Here is a 24,578-nt window from a genome sequence, read left to right as displayed (position 1 = left end):
AGGAAATTCAAAAACCAAACGAAGAATCCTAATCAACCCAGCAATAACCTTTTTCGGGAAAAAATTAGGAAGTGCCTAAAGTCAATCCCTATTACATGTTAGTATCACCATCATACTATAGTTAGTATCATCATTATAGTATAACACCAGTCAAATAGCTGCTGTTGAAGTATGGATCTTAAGCCATGAGCAGCACAAAACCTGTCATCTAAGCGAGTTGTCCATCAAATACTAGTGTGCAGGGGTTTCCACACAATGGCCCACAAGGTCTTCTCATCTGGCCTCTACATATTTATTTGCCAACAGGGACAAAATAAGGAATTTCGCAAGCATCTTGCCAAGATCATCGGCTGCAAAAATTGGCATTATGTTTTTACCAAATTAAAACACGTGAACATAGAAGTGCATGTTTTCCAACTGATTATAACATTGCAAAACCTTACAGGCTGCTTAATTTTTCAACTTATTTTCTCAGTCAATGAGATGTTAAGGCCAGCTAGCAGTAGAGTTTTTAACCGGTTTGCAAATTTTTCCAGACTTGATTATTTTTATATGCTTATTTGGACATGCAGTTGGCACTCTAACTGCTAAATGATAGAAACTGGGCTGTAATCCCTCAGGCTGAAAAGTTTGGATATGCCTGCTCTAGCAGAACACATGTGACTACCGCATCTACCCAACCAAACAAAGACTGTGACACTATAAGAAACCCTCAAAGACCTTATCATCTCCGATCATCTCACATACAGTTAGTACTTATTCTCCAACCCAACCTATGCCTATTCCTACCAAGGGTTTTATCACTTAAAGCTCATCCCAGCCATAATATAAGGCTATGATGAACATTTTCATGGAAAAACCATTTCATTCAACAAATTCTTTCAAGTCATGGTAGCTTAATGCTCATCCCTTGCAGCTTTCTTAATTAGAATTTCAAAAATGTCTGTAAACTACAATACATAATATGTTTGTCCTTGTTTATAATTTTTTAATCTCCTACGGAAATGGCAATCGAAAAAAAAAAACAGATTCATAAGTATAATTTTACTCTCTAAAATCCATCACTAAATGAGGCATAGAACTCTCATCATAACCTCTCTCCATAACATCTCACCATAATATCACTTCATAAGTACACTACTAGATAGCTTCTGGGTCTTATTAAGTGAGGTTCCAAATGTCATACAGCACCTTAAATACAACATTCTTGAAATTCCTTAACTGTCCTAAGGAATGAAGTCTGTGAAGAGGTAAAGCAGACACATACAGAGGTTCATGGGATTCCCTCGACTTCAGGTTTATTCTCCTCAAAGAAACAACCTGCACTGAAAACTGAATATCTTCCCATCCCTTTACTCTCCAATAATGTAATGTTCGTATTTTATCCCATGTCATTGCCAGTAATGATGAGAAAACTGTTACCTTTGCGAGCATGGAGGATTCATTTGACGGTAAAATTTAATGATGAATTAATTCCTAAACTAGAAGTAACTTTTCCCAAACAGTAAACGTCACAAATTCAAAAGTTTGTAGCCAATGGAAGTTTATAGAAGCACTAAATACATATAGGTACCATTCTTGTAAAAAATTTGAAAATATTGCAAAGGCACAATAGGGTTTCATCAAAGAAAACGAAAGGCATTAATTGCAATTCGTTACCCACCATTAGTGTATTCATGATATACAAATTATTTGGTTTTAGAAATCCCACTTTAGACGAATGGCAATGGTCAATTTTAACCGCATTTGAAAAGGCCAGATTGGTGCCCATGCGATGCCACTCCACGTGACGTCACAGTTCCTTTATGAGTGGTCAGGAGTTTTACATTCACCTGAGATTACCAATGCATGCATGAGGCACAGAGCTCAGAGAAACATCTCTTAATAATTTCCTATTAAAACTGCCTATGGTCGGAAAGTTTCCTTCGTTTGATAAAGTACCTATTAATAATCCTTATTTAAACCAAGCGCTACCTGCTAGCAACCTGCATCACAGCGGCGCACATATCCTCGCCCCAAGGTCACCTCACTTTGCGGCAATGGGAACCAGAATGACGCCACATGGGCTTTTCCCAGCATTCAAACTTAGCCGTCAAATTTTCACTTTTCATTTAATCGCACAAAATAGATATCATCATTTAAAAATCTAAAAGAATGAAATGCATACTCCAGGAGTAATAATCTTTTGATATCGGCAATAAAAAAATAATAGGAAACTACCCTACTGAGAAATAGCATAAAAATAAAGGATTATCTTAAGGTTTATCTTCACAATTCTTAGAGGGATTCTCTGATCCATCAACTCACTTGAAATGATAACCTTCGGTTAGAGTATAATTTTTAATCAATATAAAAAACCAACATTGTAAAAGTATCAACAAATAAAAAATGCATTCAACAACAATAAAAATGGGCTACACATACTCTTATTTTTCATACTGCAGCCTCAACCTTTGGAACTGGATTATATCCTCAGCTGCTACGGATGGTCTCAATTCTCTGATGGATTGCTGAAAATCTTCCATTCTCACTGCAAGACGCCCTTCGGAGTCTGATTCATCTGAAATGAGTGCACAAGAAATTTATGCTCAGCTCAGCACAAACTGGAGAGAGAGGGACAACTTACATGCTGGGAATTAGGACAAGTGGACAAGTACTCACTTCCTTCCGCCAGTTCGGCAACTAGCCGTTGGAGAGCACGCATGACAGCACCTGTGCAGACAGAAAGAGCGTCAGCACCGCTCATCAAATCTGGAAACAGGGCCACGATGCTTTCTAAGGAGATGTCATCAGCAAACTGAAACCTACAAAATAAAGAAAGGACACACCCTCCATAAATTCAAACACAAACAACTCACTGAGGGAGGATCATGGTAGCCTAGATGTTAGAGCACTTGGTTGTTCAAAGGGTTTGAGGTGTGAATTCTGTGTGAAGCCTTCATACACCACCAAGTAAAAATCCTCGAAATGGGAGTTTCCTCAAGAAAATATGACTGGCCGCCTTAGCCTAAACCTTTGGGTTGAATCACAGAGTAAACATTTCACTGTACAAAACTATGGCCTCTTAAACTGAAAGAGCGACTTTGTATGACATTATCTTTTTAACCCTTTGAGTGCGGATGGCATAGCATTGATCCCCAGCGTAGGCCCTGCCAACGGGCGGGTGGCATCACATTGATGCCACGCCGGCCTATGTCCTTCAATCGCTCCCTACGCTCCTCCGCTCTGTTCTATCTACTCTCATGATGGTTTCCCACATACAAAATGGATTAGGCTACCTGCATATGCCTTCCGTTTTTGAAAAATAGTTTACATTTTTTGAGTAAATTTTTTTACATTTATGGAGTACTTTTTTATTTGTAAGATTTGTCGCCATTACAAAAAATTTTAATGTGATATTTTCTTTACTTTTCTGAATATTTGTACTAAGTGTTGCCACATTTGAAGGTTATTATTTTCGTTTTAGTCCTATTAAAATTTTTCAAACAATATTTCCTTTCATCTCATTGACGAAAAATATTTTCGTATTTCAAATTACGGTCACTATACCTACACACGCTAAACACAGTTGAATAATCTGTTGCTGTTTTTATTAATGTTTATACTTAATATTTACATAATGCCGTTATAACTCCTAACATTCTTCCATAATATATTTGCCACTCATTTTCTGAACGATCCTTACAATAGGGGTCTGATTATATTGGCTACGGAAGAAGAAATAGAGTTTTCGAATTTTTCTCATTTATTTCGTATGAGTTTGTTAAAGTTACTAGGTGGGAATAATTACGACCACCAATTCGTTATTCACGGGAAATAATGAAGGTTCTAGGGAAACTTTTATATTTTTTCCATTTTGAAGGAGAAATTAGAATTGGGGTAATCCTTGGGGAAAAAAATGATCGAATTTCGGGGCTCAAATAAAAAAGTCGTTTTCAGTCACCGCGGAATAGACTACAAGTCGCTCTGTGTCGCCTGTTATCTCTATTTTTAGAAGTATTTTTGCCATTCTTATTAGAAATCCATGCAACTATTCTGTTGTGTGCATGTCGTAGAAAAGGTCAGCTCTTCCTTCTCAGTTTTTGCGACTCTCGTTATTAGTACAGTCTCTCCTTCGGACATCTTTCGATTGCGTGCATTTTCACTCCTCTATAGAGATTTTTTTATAATATCCGTATACCGTACCGTACCGTATGGCCTTTTTCCATTGGACATTTTGGTATTTTACATATATTTAGCCACTTACGTGGAATATTGGAGACATCTTCATTTTTAACTTTATTCCTATTTTCAAACCCCAAAGACCGTTTATGTATCAGCCTTTGGTCAACTAGGCTTACAATATCTCCTCGCAATAAAACTACCTCTGGCACAATTTACTCAAGTGTATGTATGGAACACTGCATTGGGTCTTCTCCGCGAAGGTTTTTTTTTAACTTTGAAGCAATTTACATATTTTACTTCGACCAAATAGAGCTATTATAATCAGAAAAGAAAGTCAGCAAAATTTCTATGCGCAAAGAAACAATTATTTTTGTATTATTATTATACGTTGCCGTTTTATCTGGAGCATTCACGTTTAGATATTTCTTGTACGTCGGTTCTAAACTTTAACGCTTACATCTCTTTCTGACTGCAAAAGAGCAACCTCATCAGTCTTGTGCATTTTGTAAGTGTATTGTATTATATTGTAGTATATTTTATAGGTGTTAACTGAGGTTTACGTTGAGGATGCAAGTATGTGGAGCTGGAGGAAATATTGTCGTCTGAAAGGCTTTGGTCCATATTGCCAATGCCTCTCAACATGCAGTTCTTCAAGGATAACCGAGCATAGGAATCTTACTTGTGGGGTATGGGAGACATTTTTGGTCCGATATACCTAATGTATGATTGTATGAAGTATTGTAAGGTGGCCATCCATTCCAGATTATTGGAAAAGGTAGGAAAATATCTTCGATTTTTCCCTCCTTCACAGCACTTTTTCCCGAGACCGATTTCAACTAATTTTCTGTTGCATGCAGTTTGGCAGGAACCCTGGAGTAGATGATCCAATACCAAGAGACCCCTTGCATAAAATTCGACCCCTTTTGAAATTATTCACTCAAAGAATGAAAGAAATTTATTACACGTTTAAAGAACTCTGCTTCATTAGTCCATGTTGTTTTGGCGTCACAAATGCGGTATAACATTATATATGCTTTCTGAGCCTAATGGCCTCGTGCAAGATGCTATAATTTACACTGGGGCGAAGGATCCTGATGTTGGAGGCAGGGGACATGCAAACAAAGTCGTGCGAAAATTAATCGATATATTTCTCCTCAGTGGGCACAGTTTATACAGTCGCATAGCCACGATTTTGAAATGGGGGGTTTTTGCCGGAGGTTTGAGGGCCCTTCTGGAGGGTGCGGGGGCCATTTTACCCGTTTTTGGCACCTCAACGGGGGTTGTTACCCATAACCCCCCCTCCCGTGGCTACTCTACTGAGTTTATACATGGAAAATTATAATCATCATAAAAATTATAATAATCTGTTCAAATATCTATTGAGTTACTCAAAAAGACGCACCACTGAAACTCTAAGGACAAACAGAAGAAATAATCCTCCTCACGTCCTTAGAACGACTAAAGTGGCGAATCAGGGTAACTCTGATGGTGTATGATGTGCAGATGTTCCAGGGCTGTGTTTGAACCCTTTTTTCAAAGAATTTCACAATTATTAGTTAATATTTTCAGCATTAACGCAAATGAAAATGGAAAAAAGATAAAATAACTTTCATATGTTTGCATCCAAATCTAAGTTACTAGTAAATTTAAAAATTTAGATGTGAAAATTAAAATTCGAAAACTTTTATTTACCCAAAATTTGATGCATGGATAGTGGATGACATCTGAAAAATCATTTATCTCATTTTATTATTCAATTCCGCCATCATTTCAGAAATTATTTCAAGCTTCTTAGTTGCTATGTAAAAATATGTTGTCCGTCGTTTCTAATGTTTGTGTAACGGGTTGCATAAATATCCGGAGCATTTATCACATGGGTGCGGATGGCATCACTGTGATGCCATTAACAAATTGTTTAATAAATTGTCAAATTAATATAAAAATCCCTTTTTTATTGAAATTGTTTTCATATTTTCGAAAAACAAAGTGAATGCAGTGAAAAAAAATTCTCCCCCAATGTGAAACAACTCTGAGAAAATGTTACGCAATGAAAGGGTTAAGAAATGAACACGAAATATGTAGAAACAAATACTCTTGATATAATTAACCATTAGCTTGCCTCAGGACCAGGGGCGCAGCTAGGAATTAAGGCTGGAGGGGGTTTAGGTGCAACTAATACCGGGGTGTGTGGGGGTATGGAATATCCACCAGGATAAGTGATAGGTGCGAGATTAATAACGTGCGGAATTTTAAGATAAATGGTTCAAAATGGTGAGTTTTAAGGCTTTCTGAGGGATATTTTATTAATCCTTAAACTATTCTATTAGTAATATCAATCTAATTAAGTAAAATGGATAAAACTTTAAAATTTCTCTGAGCTCTGGGGGGGTTTATCCCCCCAAAAACCCCCCTCACTGTGCCATTGCCCAGGACAATCCACACATTATACTTGGAAAAAGAGCGTAGCTGCAGCTTCCTTTAATTCAATGTCTCGCTTTTTCGCTCACATGGAAGCAATCTGCAGCCAAATTTTAGCATAGTATACTATAAAAATTGGAGGAAATTAAGGTATATGTATATCTTCAATCATCTAAGAGAATCTTAAATAAAAGATAACTGCAGTTCTCGATCTTTAATAGTATTCCCAATTTTCAGTGCTAAATCAGCATGGAACTGAAGAGCACAATACCCAAAAGATGAAGCCAGTGGGCAGTCAGGCAAGACACAATGATTATGAGGAAAATATAATAAAGGAAAAATTGAAAAAAAATTCCACTGAAAAAGGCTGCGAGATAAGTACTAAGGGACAGTTGAAAAAGGTTACAAGGAAGAAGAACGAAGAGAACTTCGGGAACTGGCTTCGGAAAGGGAAAAATTGAGGGGTTCAGTACACCAAGTTTAGGACAGCAGTACATACTACTAAAGAATGAGTACAATTCATAAGAGCTAAAATTCAATTCCTCAGGCATGAGGTGGCAAGTCATGGTGAAGACACATTTTACACATTGGCCATTTCACACAAAACAAATTTGAATCAAAACGCCATATTAATAACGAAGTGAGGATAACAAAGACAGGAGTTTCAAAGTGAGATTTCTCCTGCAGAAACTGAAAGGGAATAAGTACTGGTATCCTAAGCTATGCAACCTGTTCTCATTGATATCAAGATAGCCATTAGAAATGGGGAAAAGACACCACCATATTCGTACACTCTGTACTCAGGAGATGACCGGACCAAAAAGGATAAATAGAAGAGGTAAATAGAATATGAGTACTCACTTCCTCGTCAGAGCAGACAACACACTCAGTTGCGACTTCTTGTCTTCATATGGTCCGACATACAGTATTTTGTCAAATCTCCCCGGTCGGAGCAATGCTGGGTCCACTAAATCTGGCCTGTTTGTTGCAGCCATCACAAATACATTAGTCGACTTGTAATGCCCATCCATTTCAGCAAGCAGCTGGGATACAACACTATGGAAAAAGCAACCATTAAAAACCATTTGAAAATAATCAAGGGAGTATTAAAAAGCAAATCCAATTATTGGTAGTCAATTCAATGCAGACAAAGGCTAGAGGCATGAAATTACCCAATAACTGCAATTCATTAACTACCAAGCAGATTGTCCACAAATCTTTAAGCCCTAATCGAACTAAATTTCTGAATGTATTATGTACATATTAACTGACCAAATTAGAGCAGACAATACTTTTCAATTCAGGACGAGATTACGACATTAGCTACATGAGAATTCTCTTCATGCAGATGAGCAGAAATATGAATGCAATATAGTGAAAGCCGCATATAACAAGTACATTGTATAACAAGGACTTTGATTTTGGTGGTGGTGTTAACACCAGTGAACCTTTTAAAATCCTATGAGTCACAAATAACATTAATAGGTAGAAGAAAAATCTACAAAAGTACAAAAACCTACCCAAACACTTTTAGATTCAGAAGATATTCAACCACACAAGGCTGGGGCAGTAGAATGAGAACATTGAATTTATAAAATATTTATTAAGTGAATGAAAAGTTTGCAATTATGATTTTTAATTGCCATTTCATTAGAATACTTATGCCACTCACAAAATATACAAAAGAAGATTCTAAAATAGTGATGATTTAGCCATCTTTGGTAACAGTAAGAAATGTATACAGTGAGTGATTTTGAAATCCTGAGTGCCCTTAACTGCATGATTTTTCATTAGGGAGGACATAAATAATATGTAATGATTGGCTATGTATGTGAATGCTATTGATAAATAAGTTTTTGCATGAATTTTCTACATTTCAACATCATGTACGATGTATTTACTCATTATTTACGGATGATAAAAATACATAAATGAACACATAAGAGCATAGACTCACCGGTCCATTACTCCACCAGAATCTCCAGCCCGACCGCGGTTCGGGGCGAGGGAATCAAGCTCGTCGAAAAAAATTATACAGGGAGAAGCACTTCGTGCTCTCTGGAAAACTGAAAATAAACACAATGAAGAAGAATAAATATGGATGTGCCACAATATGTGCATTGGGAGTATGCTCGGCATTCTTACAATGTGCTCTATTGTACATTATCAAGGGATTCCTACATTCGGTTTTTATATGCAAAATTCAACTTTCGGAAATTTGACAGCAGGCATTTTCGAATGTAGCCAACTGTTTAGCATGTGGCCTTGAATCTGAGACTGCAAAATTACGCAGCCCCACACACAGCTTGATACTCCGTTGATACTGATATTGTTATAATAAGTAACTTAGAGCCACCAGGACTCACATTGCGCAGACAGTGCTGCCTTGTCTCGCAGGGGCTGCAGTTGATATGAGTTATTTGTAACATGTGTGTAGTGGGTGTGAGTAAATGTGTACACCTTACATTGAGCTAATTATTTCTGCTATATTACCCTAAATACTAAAAATACATGCGGATATAATCTTGAAAATACCTACCCCAGCAAAACCATATGCAAAGATGGAAGGACATTGGCAGTACCTTTCAAGGGGTACAAAAATATGCAACAATGATTCCCAACCATATTTCACATTACAGGAAGTATATTCATGATAATATTTTGTACTTTTCCATAAACATTTTTATAGTTTGTGAAATATTGTCAGTGCACAGCGGCATTCAAATGCTGACCAGAGATACCACTATTTGGTGAAACTGGTTGTGTGGTCACTAGAAATGAGTATGGAAAAGTTCAAATATCAGCATGAATTTAAGAAAGCCATCATAATCATCATCACTGTAAGTGAACAATCCAAAGATTGGTTTTATACAGCTCTCCACTCCACTACCCTATCAGATAACCTTTTCACATTTATGTGTTTCTAGTCTGTCACATCCTTGATAACTAGTCCTATGAAACTCAATCAAAGCCTTCCTTTGCCTTTCATCTCCTTCACTTATCCTTCAAGACTAGCTTCATCAGGCCTCATGATGTGGCTGATTAAGTCGTCTGACTCTTCTAAGTTTTTTTTTTTTTTTGAGACTTCTCTTTTCTTCCACTCTTTCAAAGGCCTCCTTATCCTTTAGTTAGTCAATGTAATCAATACAAGAAGAAAGAACAATTTAAAATAACCCTTAGCCACAAACCTTCTCTCACGTTGGCTTCACTCTGACCTATGAACATATTTAAAAGCTCAGGTCCTTTCACTGAAATGAAGTTGAAATTGCACTCTGTTGCAACAGCTTTTGCAAGAAGAGTCTTGCCTGTCCCTGGGGGACCATACAGCAAAATTCCTGGAAAAATACAAATGAAGTGAAGAATGTAATAAAATGGGGACCAAAAAATAAGGCAATGATTCATAGATCTGCTTTTGGAATACAACAGTGCAAAAGTGTGACTACAAAGAATGGGATAGAAAAATTAGCCTTTCCAGGTATGGCAAAAACTTAACTTTGTGCATTGCAACTATGTATAAAACTTTATTCCCAGTCTAGGTTTCAACTCCTCAGCAATCATTTTCAAAGAATATTCACCTTATATGTGAGTCAATACATACATAGGTGAGAGAAAGGGGAGGGGAAGGGTGAAGTTAGAGTGGTTAATTGGTGTCAAAGACATGCATCATGGTCAGGTTTGGCCACGGAAAATGGTGGTGGGTAGAAATGTATGAATTATATAAGATAATAGGGGGAAAAACTCATTTATTCCAAAATTTCAAAAATGGAAATTTCATATGGTGAAATACTGGATAATATTTAGGAGCATCGTTGAAATGGACAACTTTTTCATTTCACAAATATTATTTTATTGGTATCATCGCAGTTCAACATCCTCCGTGGAAGACCAGAGGATATCCACCTCAATGAAACAGGTCGTTTAAAATTACAAATGAGAAATTAATTTAATATGAAAAATTTTGAAATTTTCTTTCAACATGATGCTATTACACAAAGTCACGCCGCCATAACTGTTTCTTGATTTTTCTATGAGCATCCACATAGTGCATAAGGGGTCCACAAAGTAGCATATTTTTTTCATGTGTAGGTTATAAACAGCCCATAAGAAAAATATGTACATATATATTACCCTCATCTAAGTTGGTAATTGTTATGTGCCAAACAATACAGTAGTTGACATTGCTGTTTCCTTACCCCCACCAATCAATGAAAATGTTCCCTTCACACTGGCTGAGAAGAAAAATTATATGCTTACCAGTTCTCTTGAGCCCAGCATGTAGGAGTTTAGGGTGCTTCAGGGGTAGCTCGATGGTGGTTAGTATCTCTTCTCGGATCTCCGAAAGTCCACCAACATCCTCCCATTTCACTGATGGTATCTTGGGAGCACCAATGGCATCTGAGTAAGCTGCCTGCATCTTAACTACAAAAGAATTAGACCCCAAAGACTTATTGACAGTTTCCTCTCTGAGCATCTTATGCATACCTTGGCCCTACTAACTGGGCTTTTTGGGCATTGTTTGAGCCAGTAGGAATGTAGTAAATATTTCTGTAGTTTAAGAACCCTTGAAATTATATAAATGGATATTCCATTAAAAAGAGATTTGTTAAGCATAATACCACTAAAATCTAACCAGAAAAAGATATATTAAGTGCGCAACTAAGTTCCTGCTGTTTGTAATTGGAAGGCTCGATTCTTCGATCAAGTGATTGCAAGTCAATTTTGACTTATCGGAAATGTCGTGAACCAAGCTTAGACATTTGGTAAACAAGCCCCTTGAGGACAATGGTGAGTTTGTCTTGGTGTCATATCCTTATAGTTGCCTGAAAATGACCAAGTTATTGCCAAGTAACTGTCATTTGCGGGAAGAGTTGATTTTCTTCTTTCATTCTAATAAAACGGCAGTTGAAGCGCATTGAGAACTTCAAAAAGTTTTCAGAGATACTGCTATAAGTTAAATAAAGGGCCATAATTGGTTGCGTCGCATCAAAGACGGTAATTTCAACATTGACAACCATCCACGTGAAGGAAGACCAAAAACCTTTGAAGACACTTAAATGGAGGAGTTGCCTGATGAAGATCCATGACAAACTTAAGAAGAGCTTGCTTCAGCATTAGGAGTTACCCACCATTTCCAAGCGATTTCATGCGTTAGAAATTTCTCAATCATTTGATTCAAAAGTAAGGACTTGGGTTTCTTAAGATTTGAAGCCAAGGGGCATTGAGCGTTATTTTATTGGCTGTGAATAACAGCTCCAGAAGCAAAAATAGAAGGGTTTTCTTTATTGCATTGCAACAAGGGATGAAAAATGGATTTATTACATAAACTTAGAGAGAAGAAAGTCTTCAGGACTGACTGGTCATAGCTTTAGGTAGTCAGCTCAGCCGATATTCACGTTACAAAGGTTATGCTGTGTATTTAGTGGGACCAGGTTGGTGTTATTTATTATGAACAGTCAAAACCAAACGAAACCATTACTGGGGCATAGCATGGACTTCAATTGATGCAATTGAGCTGAGTAATGCACAATAAACGGCCTCAATAGAAGCAGAGGTAAAAACCAGGTGTTGGGCCCTCATCTCCCCACCACCTCTGTGGAGATCTTAAAGCTAGTTTACTTTGCTAAAATCCACTCCTACCTGTCTTATGGTGTGATATTTTGGGGCAACACCAGTGCTGCCACAAGGGCCTTCTCCATGCAAAAGAGATCTTTGAAGGCAATGGCTGCTGTTTCCATCAGATCTCCAGGAAAGCCACTGTTTCTTAAATTCAAGATAATGACACTACCATGTCTGTTTATTTTTTATTGTGCACTATTTGTCAAAATGTATCCTGATTTATTCTGTCCGAGCTCTACCATTCATGATTATTTCACTCGGCGCAGAAATGATGTTCACCTGAGAAGGCAACCCTGTGCCTTATCTAGAAAGGGAACTCATCACTCAGCTTCCCTTATTTTTAATAAATTACCACCGCATGTAAAAACTCAGTCCAACATTGCAACCTTCAAGCGCGAATTGAGAAGGCTGCTTTTATCCAAAGCCTATTACAATCTAGACGAATATATGTGTGATAATGTATAATTGATCTGTGTCGTTTTTTGTGTGTTTGGTATCTCTTTTTACCTGTAATATTCTCTTGACCATGTTCTATGTTCTATTCCTTGGACCAACAGAACAATAAAAATTATTATTATTATTATTATTATTATCTATTCCCCATGTGTTAACCATCTTGTATGGACAGCAATGGATAATTTTAGTAAATTATTTTAAGGCATATGTACATGGGAAAGAACTTACCCAGAGCCTCTTCAAAGTCTGACTCTTCTAGGAAAAAGTCCTCAACAAGTTCTGAGCCACAATTTTTCACCTCCATATACTTCTTCCTAAACAAATACCAATGGTTGAAGCAAATTGCTATATCATAAATTCAACACAAAGATGATTATTCTATAAAATGAGCAAGGAACTGGAACCAAGGACTGAAGTTGAAAACTGATACCAAGAATCAAGCCATAATTGGAACCCACAAAAAATCAGAAAATATCCATCCTTAGTTTTAAAGTTACAAAAGTTAAATAAGAGAGCATACAAAGTTGCCTTAGCAATAATGCAACTATGTCTGTTGGCCATTCCATTTTTTAGATGAAAAATATGAATCAGAAATAAACCTCAGTGCTCCAGAGATGAGGGCCTGAAGGTCACCAAACATAAATCCAGCAGTATGCTGAGCCAGTGCTTTTGGGAGCTCTTGGTGATGTGATGAACCTAATACATCAAGAAGCCACTGGATCATGCCTTCACGCCCAGCAACATTAGGGCCTTCATGCAAAGAAATTTCCTCAATGAAGGTGCGGGCAAGAGCAGCTGGGAGGTCTGATCGACGTTGACGAGTTGTCGCCACCACACCTACAACACCAGGACACTGCCTCTTGAGGTCAGCCAACCAACTGATCCATGACTCAATGCCACGGCCTTCATCTGGCCCATCTCGTCCCAGAGCAAGCCACTGAAATTAAAAATGTACCTCTCTTTAAATTCAATCACCTGACTCTACAGTGACTTCAACCGTGCAACCCACTAGATCTTACACAAGGATTCAGAATTCACATTTTTTTTCATCGTTCATCAAAAATAATTTAGTGAATACGGTCCTCAATTTGCACTCCCGAAAAAGTGTGCAAAAGTTGAAATGCATGAAGGTGAAGCCATTGGCTTCCAAGTAAATTATGGGGTGACATTCCAATGAAGAAACCCAAGATATCTGTAAACTCAGCGACCATCAGAAACTATGAGGACAGGCCCAAATTGTAGTGCAATGTCTGTATACAGGTAAATATTATTATATATCAATAACTTTGGTTTGGCAGCATGGAGACGTAAATTGTAGGTGATTAACACCAGGGACATCAATATTATGTACGATGGCAACACTAAAAGTGAATTCTTTAAGGAGGACATTCTCAGCATTTGAAAGCAAACCTTACAAACTACCACTATATAAAGAACTCTGATGAACAAAAAATGCACTCGATCTCACCTAATTCCTATTTACATACTGTTTGATGCTCCTGATGAACGAACTACAGCTTTATGAAAACTTCCGATTAACAAAATTAAAAGTAGACATTGCCTCATGAAATTTACCTCTTCAAAATGAATTTGCCAAATAATTGTATTCTCTTGGATAATTTCATTTTCTAAATTTTTTTGGTAATTCTGAAAGTAAATATGACCAATGAAAGACTATATGAATAATTTAATCAGAAAGCTGCGTATTTTTCATGCATCTGCAAATCAAATGTCCAATGGTGGCAGCACCATTGCGAGCGGAGAGTTGATCAGCAGATCTCCCGCTTGATGTCGAGATTAAAATGCACAAAAACTGAGTCTCAAGCTTGTTTCGAGATCTCCATTGCAGTGGATGTCAAATGGGCATTTGATAGATAAGAATATGTACATGAGACAGAAATCCATCGTAGCAGTGCAAATGCCAAGACAGCATACAATCATTTTTTCGCGAGGTGGTGTGTTCCCTTTGGATTTTTGAAAGAGTTGTTAGTCAAATTAACAATATGACCACAGTATTTCCATAAAATCCAAATATTCGATCATCAGCTCAATTTCTGTTTGGATCCTTTTAAGGAAATCACAATAACTCGCCAAAATCCAGCATTTCCTGCTGCATAGGCAACCTAGTCAAACATACCTGCATCGATAATTTTCCCACATACATCGTTCTTTTCGTCCATCCCCATGAAAAACAATAAATCAGGATTCCACTGTAAGTTAAAAAGCCTCAGGGGTTGAAGCAAACACTCTATCCACCAAAACAACCCATTCCCCTACAAATCTTTAGATTGTGATACTATGATATTAATGGAGGTGGCAGCAGAGTTTCAGCAGTTTTCACTATACCTCAATGTTATGTATGGCCAGCAAGCAGAGTGAGGCTGACGACAAAGAGGCAAGCAGTGAAGCAAGGGTCTTCTCTATGCTGCCAGGGCCAGTCCCTCGCAGTTCTGAGCAGTCGTGTGTGCAGAGGTGGAGACTGCCAACTTCCCATGTCCCCATGGCACCACCACATGCAGCTGCAATGACGGCCCTCTTACCAGTCCCTTGGGGCCCACTAAGAAGGATGACAGGGAGGAGATGATGCGATGCAGCAGGCTTGATGATGTCGAGATCATTAGGGGGTGGAAGGAAGGGCAGGAGGCAGCGAGAAAGGCTTGCTGCATGGTCAGAGAGCCACGGGGGACACCTAAGAAGGAGCATAAAAATCAGAGCCATGGTAAAAATAATTCATAGAATTAATCATTATTCATTGGTAAGCTAGGAAAATAAGTATTAGTATGTCTATATTAATCCTATAAAATTATCAGAAATTGACAAACAGGAAAAAGTTAAAACAACAAAATGATACTGTTCAAAATAACATGAAATACATACATTGCAAAAGCGCAGAATTAAAATTACAACTAAAAATTAAAGTTGCCAATTTTATATTTAAAGATGCATAAAATTATCATTGAAAAGAGTTCACTGTTATTTTCAAACTATTCATTGACAAATTGAAAGCAAACCCTTTCAGCAAACCACCTGATGTTCTAAAAAATAAATGGCAAAAGGGAGAAGAATCCCATCAGTGGTCAGACAATGTATGTACTATGAAACATAGGATTTAGAAAAGGTGCCGTGGGTGTCACACTAAATGCATAAGAAAATGGTGATATATGTGAGCAGAGACTGCAAGGTTGAGCCAGGTATTGTATTGAATGCTTTCCTTCGTATGACCACGATAAATAGGAGTGCAAAAAATGTCATTGATGTGATTCTTCTCTTTATTTTAGCAGTATACATTTATTTGGATGAATGTGTAAAAATGCATACTTTTTCTTGAATTTTCTTTTTTTGTGACACTGAGATGGAGAAGCAATGTACGGTGTGTATCCATTATGTAAAACGCCTACCATAATTAAATCCGAATGCCATAAAAAATACAGCATTGAAAAATTAGGAGCAAGTTATGTGGCCTTGCCTTGTTAGTGAAAATAATAAAATAAAATAGTAGAACTATAAAATCGAATTTACGATAGTAGCTCAACGGATTTGTGCCGTGGATTGTATACTAGGGCGGATCGCAAAAATCGATTTTTTTCAAATCCATCTGGCCCAATGAAAAAAAGTTGTGGGACTGATCAAAAATAAGGCCTGAAAAATTTGAGACCTGTACGTGAACCCCTGACCCTCGCTCAAATGCAATTTAGGGGGGGAGGGTCAAAATTCGAAAAATATAATATTTTATGGTCATTTCCTATAGATTTTGCCTAGTTACTGCCCTCCTAGGGCAAATATTTCGTGCATTTTGACGTATCTGCCACCGTTTAGCCACAAAATGCCTAATTTGAGTCCGCGTCCGCGAAGAAAATATTCCAACGCCCACGCAGCGTCGCGGATACCAGAGCCGCAGGCCGATCCCTTCCCCTCCACGCTCGCTTCTCCCCCTCCCACGCCTCTAATACAGCTAAATTCATCCCGCGCATGCTGCTAGGAGGTCGTTTATCTTTGATAATATAAATCAGAAGATGGTAGAAGGTAAAAAACGATGCGTAGTGAGACGACTTGTCCCTTATTTGGCGCCTCGTCGGCGTAAAAACAAATCCATGTTACCAACTTTTAGATAAGTGATGAAATATTTTTAGATCTCCGCACGCAGGAAAGGAGACTACGGTCTATGAAGACGCCTCTCGAGTGGCTATGAAGGTTTGGTAACCTAGGTTATGCATTTCTATTCCGGTATTGTCCGACAGCTGTGACTAAATGGATTTAGCGGTACCACAGGAAGTACTTAAACTTACGGAAAATCGTTATTGGCCAAAAGTAGGGTTTTATTGAAGTATAAGACTCAAAAAAATTTAAAGGAACATTTTAAATTATGCGATATTTTTGCGTGTAAGTGCATGGAGGAGCATAAGGTTCCCCCAATGAAGAAGTATTTTGAGAGACAAGCTGACGAAAAGAAAGATGATGGCTGCTGGATTGAACCCTGAAGAAACTCGACAACTGAGGAAAACAGGGAATCGTAGGAGAGTGTTGAGTCATCATCGTCAATTCTTGTACGGGAAAATAGTATCAAAAATTTTCTTCATCAATTCGTCTGAAGAAAATTAAACTGGCGAGAAATTAGCCGATTTGTATCTCTACTTTCCTCATAAAATAAACATTAAGGACTATAAGCTCAAATTGGAACTTCTTCGGGGAAAATGCGTCTGCCAACTGTGATAGAGGTATATACAAGAACCAAGCAACAGCAATGATCGTTCCCGCAACTTTAGCTGACGCAAAAGTCATAACTTCGTAAGATACATTCAAGATAGTGTACCAGAATTACCTACGTAGACAGAAAAAGATGCTAATTACTGTGAATAAGAAAAGAGAGGTGTCATCAAAGGGCCTTATTTTATTGGAATGAAAGACTATACTCTTGTCTGATGAAAAAAGGGAAGAGGACTTATCAATACAAGTTTAGAGGGGAATGTGTGGTGTTAGTTGAAGAAACAGGTTCCCACTTTTGGAGGTTTGCCTCCCCCGTCGGAGGATTAGCAAAAGTTACAAAATCTGCGATTATCGATTCCTTTCCGAGTGAAAATTAGATACACAGAATTAAAAAGGATTTGATTATGGTGGTACCAAGCGAATACCGCCCAAAAAGGAGGCATCATCCCTTTGCTATAAGCATAATTCCAACATCCCTTGCAGTGTGGGTAGACTCTTCTCGGGATTCCCACCGGGTTAATTTTTCCATAATGGCCAACATTTCAAGCTCCGACTCGGGGCTCATCCTAAGGGATAAATTGTGTTGGACCCCGAAAACAGTTCACCCACATCATTCGCCGGGAAAGCATCAATTCCTATTTCATCCCTTACAGTGGTCTATCTGCTAATTGCACTATGTTGACTTGGATTTGTGACATAAACGTTGGGAGGGTAATCTAGGGACCTAATTTGCGTTTCTGCAAGGATGCGTTTGGCGATCAATCCGAGATTTTTTTAATTGCTGGATTTTAATATCGACGTAAAGTACTACCCGCTGATGATGTATTGGAGAGAGACTCCGGTTCCTTCGGCTATATCAGAGCTTAGCGCTGTGGAATTTAAAAATCTATTGATGAAAGTTCAAATTTGAATTTAAATATTCCTTTTATTATACATACGGACGAGAGATTCGCGAAAAAAATTACCAAAACTTTGTTGACAGCAGCAAAAGACGAGGAATGACACTAACATAAGAAATACAGACTGGAAAGCAGGTAATTGAGTAATTCTTTCGTGATTGTTCCTCACCGGACGATGCTGATACATCAAATAATAGTAATACTAACGAAGAAAGACGCACTTGGTGTGAATTTTGGTGCATCTGGGGCGTTCGAGGGGGGAGCGGGGAGGGGACGCCGGCGCGCCGCAACGGCCTTCACCCAAAATCCATTTAGTCACAGCTGTCGGACAATACCGGAATAGAAGTGCATAACCTAAGTTACCAAACCTTCATAGCCACTCGAGAGGCGTCTTCGTAGACCGTAGTCTCCTTTCCTGCGTGCGGAGATCTAAAAATATTTCATCACTTATCTAAAAGTTGGTAACATCGATTTGTTTTTACGCCGACGAGGCGCCAAATAAGGGACAAGTCGTCTCACTACGCATCGTTTTTTACCTTCTACCATCTTCTGATTTATATTATCAAAGATAAACGACCTCCTAGCAGCATGCGCGGGATGAATTTAGCTGTATTAGAGGCGTGGGAGGGGGAGAAGCGAGCGTGGAGGGGAAGGGATCGGCCTGCGGCTCTGGTATCCGCGACGCAGCGTGGGCGTTGGAATATTTTCTTCGCGGACGCGGACTCAAATTAGGCATTTTGTGGCTAAACGGTGGCAGATACGTCAAAATGCACGAAATATTTGCCCTAGGAGGGCAGTAACTAGGCAAAATCTATAGGAAATGACCATAAAATATTATATTTTTCGAATTTTGACCCTCCCCCCCTAAATTGCATTTGAGCGAGGGTCAGGGGTTCACGTACAGGTCTCAAATTTTTCAGGCCTTATTTTTGATCGGTCCCACAACTTTTTTTCATTGGGCCAGATGGATTTGAAAAAAATCGATTTTTGCGATCCGCCCTATTGTATACCCCAAGGCACTTGTTGTACGCAAATGCCTCAAATTCAAAGCATAAATACATACTTTTTTAATGAGATAACTGTTAATTATATTGGACTTTTTATAATTATACTAATAAGGAAAACATAAATTCTGATATTATTACAAAAAATTAGTTATGCATGGCTGTGTGTTTTGATAATTCCTTTCAACAATGAATGTGTTTTTCCAGGGCAAGGGCTTCATTCACAGATAATCCATTGCTACGAACCCGCAACAAAGTGGATTGAATTAGCATCAAAATTGAATAAATTTAAATAATGCAAGACTCGTTAATAAATGATGGCTTGCAGGAAAGTTTTTGGTCTGACACAGTCACTACAGCTCCATGTGTTAAAAATAAAGGTTTGTTCAAGCCAAAGAAGGGTATGAAGTATGGAGGAAGGGAGAGGAAATATCAAAAGGAAAATATAAAAGGATGGATATTTTGGATGTCTTTCCATGGATACAGAGCTCAACAAACAAGGAAAACTCTCAAAATTATATCAAATGTGATTTCCTTGAATAAGAGAGGGATGTTAAGACAGAAAGCATCAGATCTTAAGTATCGGTGGGAGGATAACTTTAGATAAGATTGATGATTAGATTAAGATCACCTTTTTTCCTCCTTTTAAGAATGATATGGCAAACTGATTGGAGACTTAAGGATGAAGTGATGAATAAGATTCAAAAATTCAACTGTGCATATCGATACCTCCACTGCATAAATGCTTAACAATCGCCCACCGATTCGAATCCACTCATCTAGATATCCCTTATAGTACTAGATGAGCGGATTCTATTCGGTGGGCGATTGTTGAGCGTTTATGCAGTGGAGGTATCGATATATCAGCATGCAGGAAGACAAAATTTTAGATCTTTATGTGAATGATGCGATTCATTGCAGTAATGTTGAAGTGATAAGGGGGAAAAAGTCTGCTATCCAATGTTGTATTCCTTTTATTTAGATGCTATTCAGCCATTTGCTTGTTCGTAACTTGTTATTTGTATTTTGATTGTTTTTGTTTAGCAAAAGTAATTAAGTTTGTGTTTCTTTCTTGCCTTGTGTCACATAAATGATTCATTCATATTTTATATTCAACCTAATTTAATTCATGATCTGAAGGATATTATGGACCATTTCAGCCAGTGTATTCAAGGGGTGTGTGTGAGTAGTTTTTGATACGTATGTATAAGCACAGCACTTCATTGTTTCTACATTGATATTTGTTATGACTGTAACTTATTGCTACTGTTTGCTATGAGTCTGATAAAGGAATTTTTTCTGTACAAGCCAAAGTAAATCAATTGTAATTCAATGAAAATCATCACCATAGTACAAAGATCCAAAGATATAAAAATAATTATAATATGCTAATGCAAAATAACCAATCCATTCATATATGTAATACAATGAAGTAATAAAATGTAAGCATAACACATAAAATTGGGAACATACTTTGGAATGAGAAACTCTTTAAAATTAGCAGCTGTGACTTGGGTAGAGTTCCTCAATATCCTCTGGGATACAGGATATGCAGGAACATAAAATTTCACCTCCGGACCCTGAAAATGATGGAAACCTTCAGAGTCAACCACATACTAGGTGCAGTTACCCACCAAATATGTATCACCAAATAACAGCTATTTTAGGGGGAAAATTTTCAATCCGTGCAAAAAACATTAAGTAGCTGGGGAAAATTAACCTTACATCATTAAAAATCACCAAAGTATGAACAATACTAGTCTCAGCACTTCACACACGCAACTTACAGCCAGGCATCTCCCTTAACCCTTGGGCTGTAGGAGTTCACAATTTTAGCTACCAGCGAGTGCAGAACAGACCCCCTATGTAGGAGGTACCCCTGTCACGAGGGCTGGTCTGGTAGAGTTAAGCCCCTTAGCGATCCTTACAGTGAGGTAAAGTACCCAAGTGCAGGATATCCAGGTAGAAATAAAAATTTTGAGTAAATGTCACAGTCAGCGTGCAAAATGTATGAAAAAATTCCCGCACCCTAAGGGTTAAGTTGTGTACACAGTGACCAAGTAACCTGTACACAGATATTGGAAGTGAAGCAAGTTTTTTCAACTTTCTGGCCGCTTTCAGATGTATGAAAGTATACCGGGACTAGCTACGCGCTTTCAGATGTTTTGCCCTACACTACAAACAGTGTGGCGTCATGACTTGAAGGCATAGATTTCAATAGGTGCTTTTGACACATTTGAGAAGTTCCATTCACGGCTCTGCACCGTGAACAGCAGGTGTGATCATGACTGCACCCATTTTCGTCTAGCATATCACACCAGTGCCTGCCATTTAACATAAATAGGGCTAAAAGCTATGGCAGAGCACATCTCATGTGCCCATCAGGAGCCGAATCTTTGGATGGCACCACAACATAGACAGTGACAATGAAAAGCCAGATCATCTGAAAGTGGTCTAACAGCTATTCATTCTACAAATACCATATTGCTCTCGACATAGCTTCCATCTTTTAGCCCAAAATCTCCACGGGAAAAGTGATGAGGACTATTTTCCATCAAGAGTGAATATTTTTCCTATTTTATACCCTTAAAAATTCGGGTAATACATGTGAAGAAATTCAGTATATTGGTCACAAATATTTTTAGAAGTAGATTAATACACAATTTCTGTTGGAAATGGCTTCAACAAGAGTCCGCGCACTTACAAGCAGGTCATTATTGATTCCAGAGTGTCAAACCATTTTTACTTGCCAGTATTTTTCAGAAAAGGGAAAGGGCACCACGATGAAGATATTAATCATTCCGCCTCTGTTCGGGTCCAACATTACTAAAATTCAGAAATCTCACAGAAACCAATGAGTCAACAAGCCTTAAGGCTTGCCTCAGCTCTCTCAATTTCAGACAAAAACAAGTCAACTGGTACCACCATTAATTACAGTTGGCCTCAATTCCTTCATTAATATTAATGACACATTTAAAAAGTAGCCACAATTTTAAAAGTTGATTAATAATTGGTATTAATGGCTCTAAGGTCAAGCAAATATCTTAGCCTTATCTAAATAATGTCAAATTTAAAAAGCAGTCAAAATTGTAACAGTTGATTAATTAACACTGGTATTACTAGCTGTTAGGTCAAGCAAGGGACAAATTTATGGGAGAAATGCGATATTGCAGCAGAGTTGGAGCGACGACAATAGGGCAAGTTTTTATTTGTTATTATGAAGTTCTTCAGGCGAGTTCAAGGCAGCTACAACTAAGTGACTGGCTGCATAACTTGGAAGAAGATCATCGCATCTCAAACTAGGCTCAAGGAATATTAAAACATTACAACACAACTTCAACCTATTGTAATTAGATAAGCAGAAACACAGCACAAGTCCAAAATACAGTAAGTAATTATTAGCGTATTATAATTAGTGTACCATAAATCAACAACCAGCCAGAAAATTTTCAAATTACTTCATGTGTTATGATAGTTACCTTTTCAATTTTTGTTTTATCTGTTTGAACTAAGAAGCCAGGTGAAATTTCAGTTCCCTGAAGACGGACGACAGCATAATGGGCCCTCTGGCCATCAGGTCCTGTTATGCTTACTATGTCACCTGCATGTACATACCTAGGAGCCTGGAAAACATTAAGAAATTAATATATGTGACGATTGAGTAGCTCTAACACGTAATATTTTATTCCAGGAAGTGTTGGTATTCCATTAAGTGTGCCAACCTTATAAAATGAACTGACAGATGCTTCAACCGATGGAGAACTTCTTGAGGACCCTAATTTTTCTTTTATGAGGCCGAGCTCTAAATTTTCAGCAAATTTCGGCGAGTCTTTCACGATACGAAATTTCATTCGAGGTCTTCCGTTAAAACGCACGGCACCTCTTGGCAACAGGCTTCTTTTAATGTTATAACATAAAACATCACTAGCAATCATAACTGTACTGTTAGTACCAGGAAGTCCTACAGCCAAAGCTAATCTTATACGCTCACTTTCTTTTCCATTATTGTGATATGAATACAACTGTACCCAGCAAGGAATTTTACCGGTATTAAACGGTTCCAAAAGATGCTTATTGGACACAATAACATAATTATCGATATCAGTATTTTCTTCGAAACCAGCCTCAAACAAAATCCGTCGCATCACTTCATTTGACACACTGATTAAAAACAAACCTCTGTCACTCATCGTTAGGCACAAATAGCAAAACACAACAAAGTAAAATTTAGGACGATTTATGAAAGCGAGCCAGCATAAAAACTTCAACATTGATTTATAGTCACATTTAGTTGCCAAGCATAACATCTTGACATGCTAAAACACATGCATAAACTTTCATATTACATAGCCAAAGAAATCTACTTGTCCGGGGATCCAGCATTTGAACCAACAACATGTGAATCATTTTTACACGAACGCATCTATCTCGGAACTGAATCGTTCTTCGTAAGAAAAAATACCGGGATCCTATCTTTGCATATTGATCACATTAATGAATTACACATAAGCGGTAAATATTACCAGTTACATAAATGGACTAATCTGAACAAGTAAAAGAAAGTAAATAAACATTCGAAAACATTTCTGATTCCTCCTATGCGCACACGACTGTGTTTTGTTAATTAACTCATTTTCAAGAACAGTTCATCTCAGTCTTTGCCATGATTTTCCATGCAATATCTCTAATTGTAAGTATAAAAATGGTTGTCGGGTAGTTACATATCTAAGTAACATGTTTATTTAAGAAATTCTGTGGTTTAGGTTGGGTGGCGCGTAGACGGGAGGGCTTCATACACTTGAATATTTTTCCCCTTGCGGCGACAGCCCGCGATACAGCCGCTGAGGAGATGGGAAAGAGGAGGACGGGGACCCAGCGCTCCTGCAGGAGCGGCCACCCCAGCTCCTGCGGGAGCGGCCACCCCTAAACCCATATAGGTTACCTCTATGTCTAAACCCCCATCCGCCAAGCTCTGGTAAAATTAAAAAGATAATCTGTAAGGTGGCTCTTCAATGTAAGTTTCAATCTAAACCTGCTTTTGTCTACACATTATTATCGCAGGCTATTGCTGAGAGGTATTAAAATATTCGACCAAAGCGCCGGAGAAAGTAATTTACCTTCTCTCTCTCCCAAAACAACGACTTTAATCCCCTCTGCCACAAGCCTTATCTTATGCGAGAAGTCTTATCCTCTGACACCCTGTTTTCCAATACAGTTGAATTATGTACCTATATGTCTGCCTCCTAATCGCTATGAAAAAAACATAGCAATAATTCCTCCTCCTTTGGTTTGGCAGAATTTTCAGGGATGAATACAA

General features: G+C 38.0%; 1 protein-coding gene across 1 annotated transcript; it reads right to left on the bottom strand.

The window, feature by feature from the left end:
- Positions 1-2,326: 2,326 nt before the first annotated feature.
- On the bottom strand, positions 2,327-23,811 carry LOC124154054 (peroxisome assembly factor 2). The gene is made up of 12 exons (XM_046527553.1): positions 22,984-23,811; positions 22,741-22,884; positions 20,735-20,841; positions 15,001-15,343; positions 13,254-13,591; positions 12,883-12,968; positions 10,837-11,001; positions 9,771-9,917; positions 8,540-8,648; positions 7,444-7,638; positions 2,662-2,804; positions 2,327-2,560 (listed from the first exon to the last, which is right to left on the bottom strand). The coding sequence occupies exons 1-12, from the start codon at positions 23,566-23,568 to the stop codon at positions 2,427-2,429; spliced, it is 2,496 nt and encodes an 831-aa protein (XP_046383509.1). The 5' UTR covers positions 23,569-23,811; the 3' UTR covers positions 2,327-2,426.
- Positions 23,812-24,578: the final 767 nt, after the last annotated feature.

Source organism: Ischnura elegans, chromosome 2 (assembly GCF_921293095.1).
Source record: "Ischnura elegans chromosome 2, ioIscEleg1.1, whole genome shotgun sequence".
NCBI lineage: Eukaryota > Metazoa > Arthropoda > Insecta > Odonata > Coenagrionidae > Ischnura > Ischnura elegans.
This window is presented reverse-complemented; position numbering and strand designations above follow the sequence as displayed.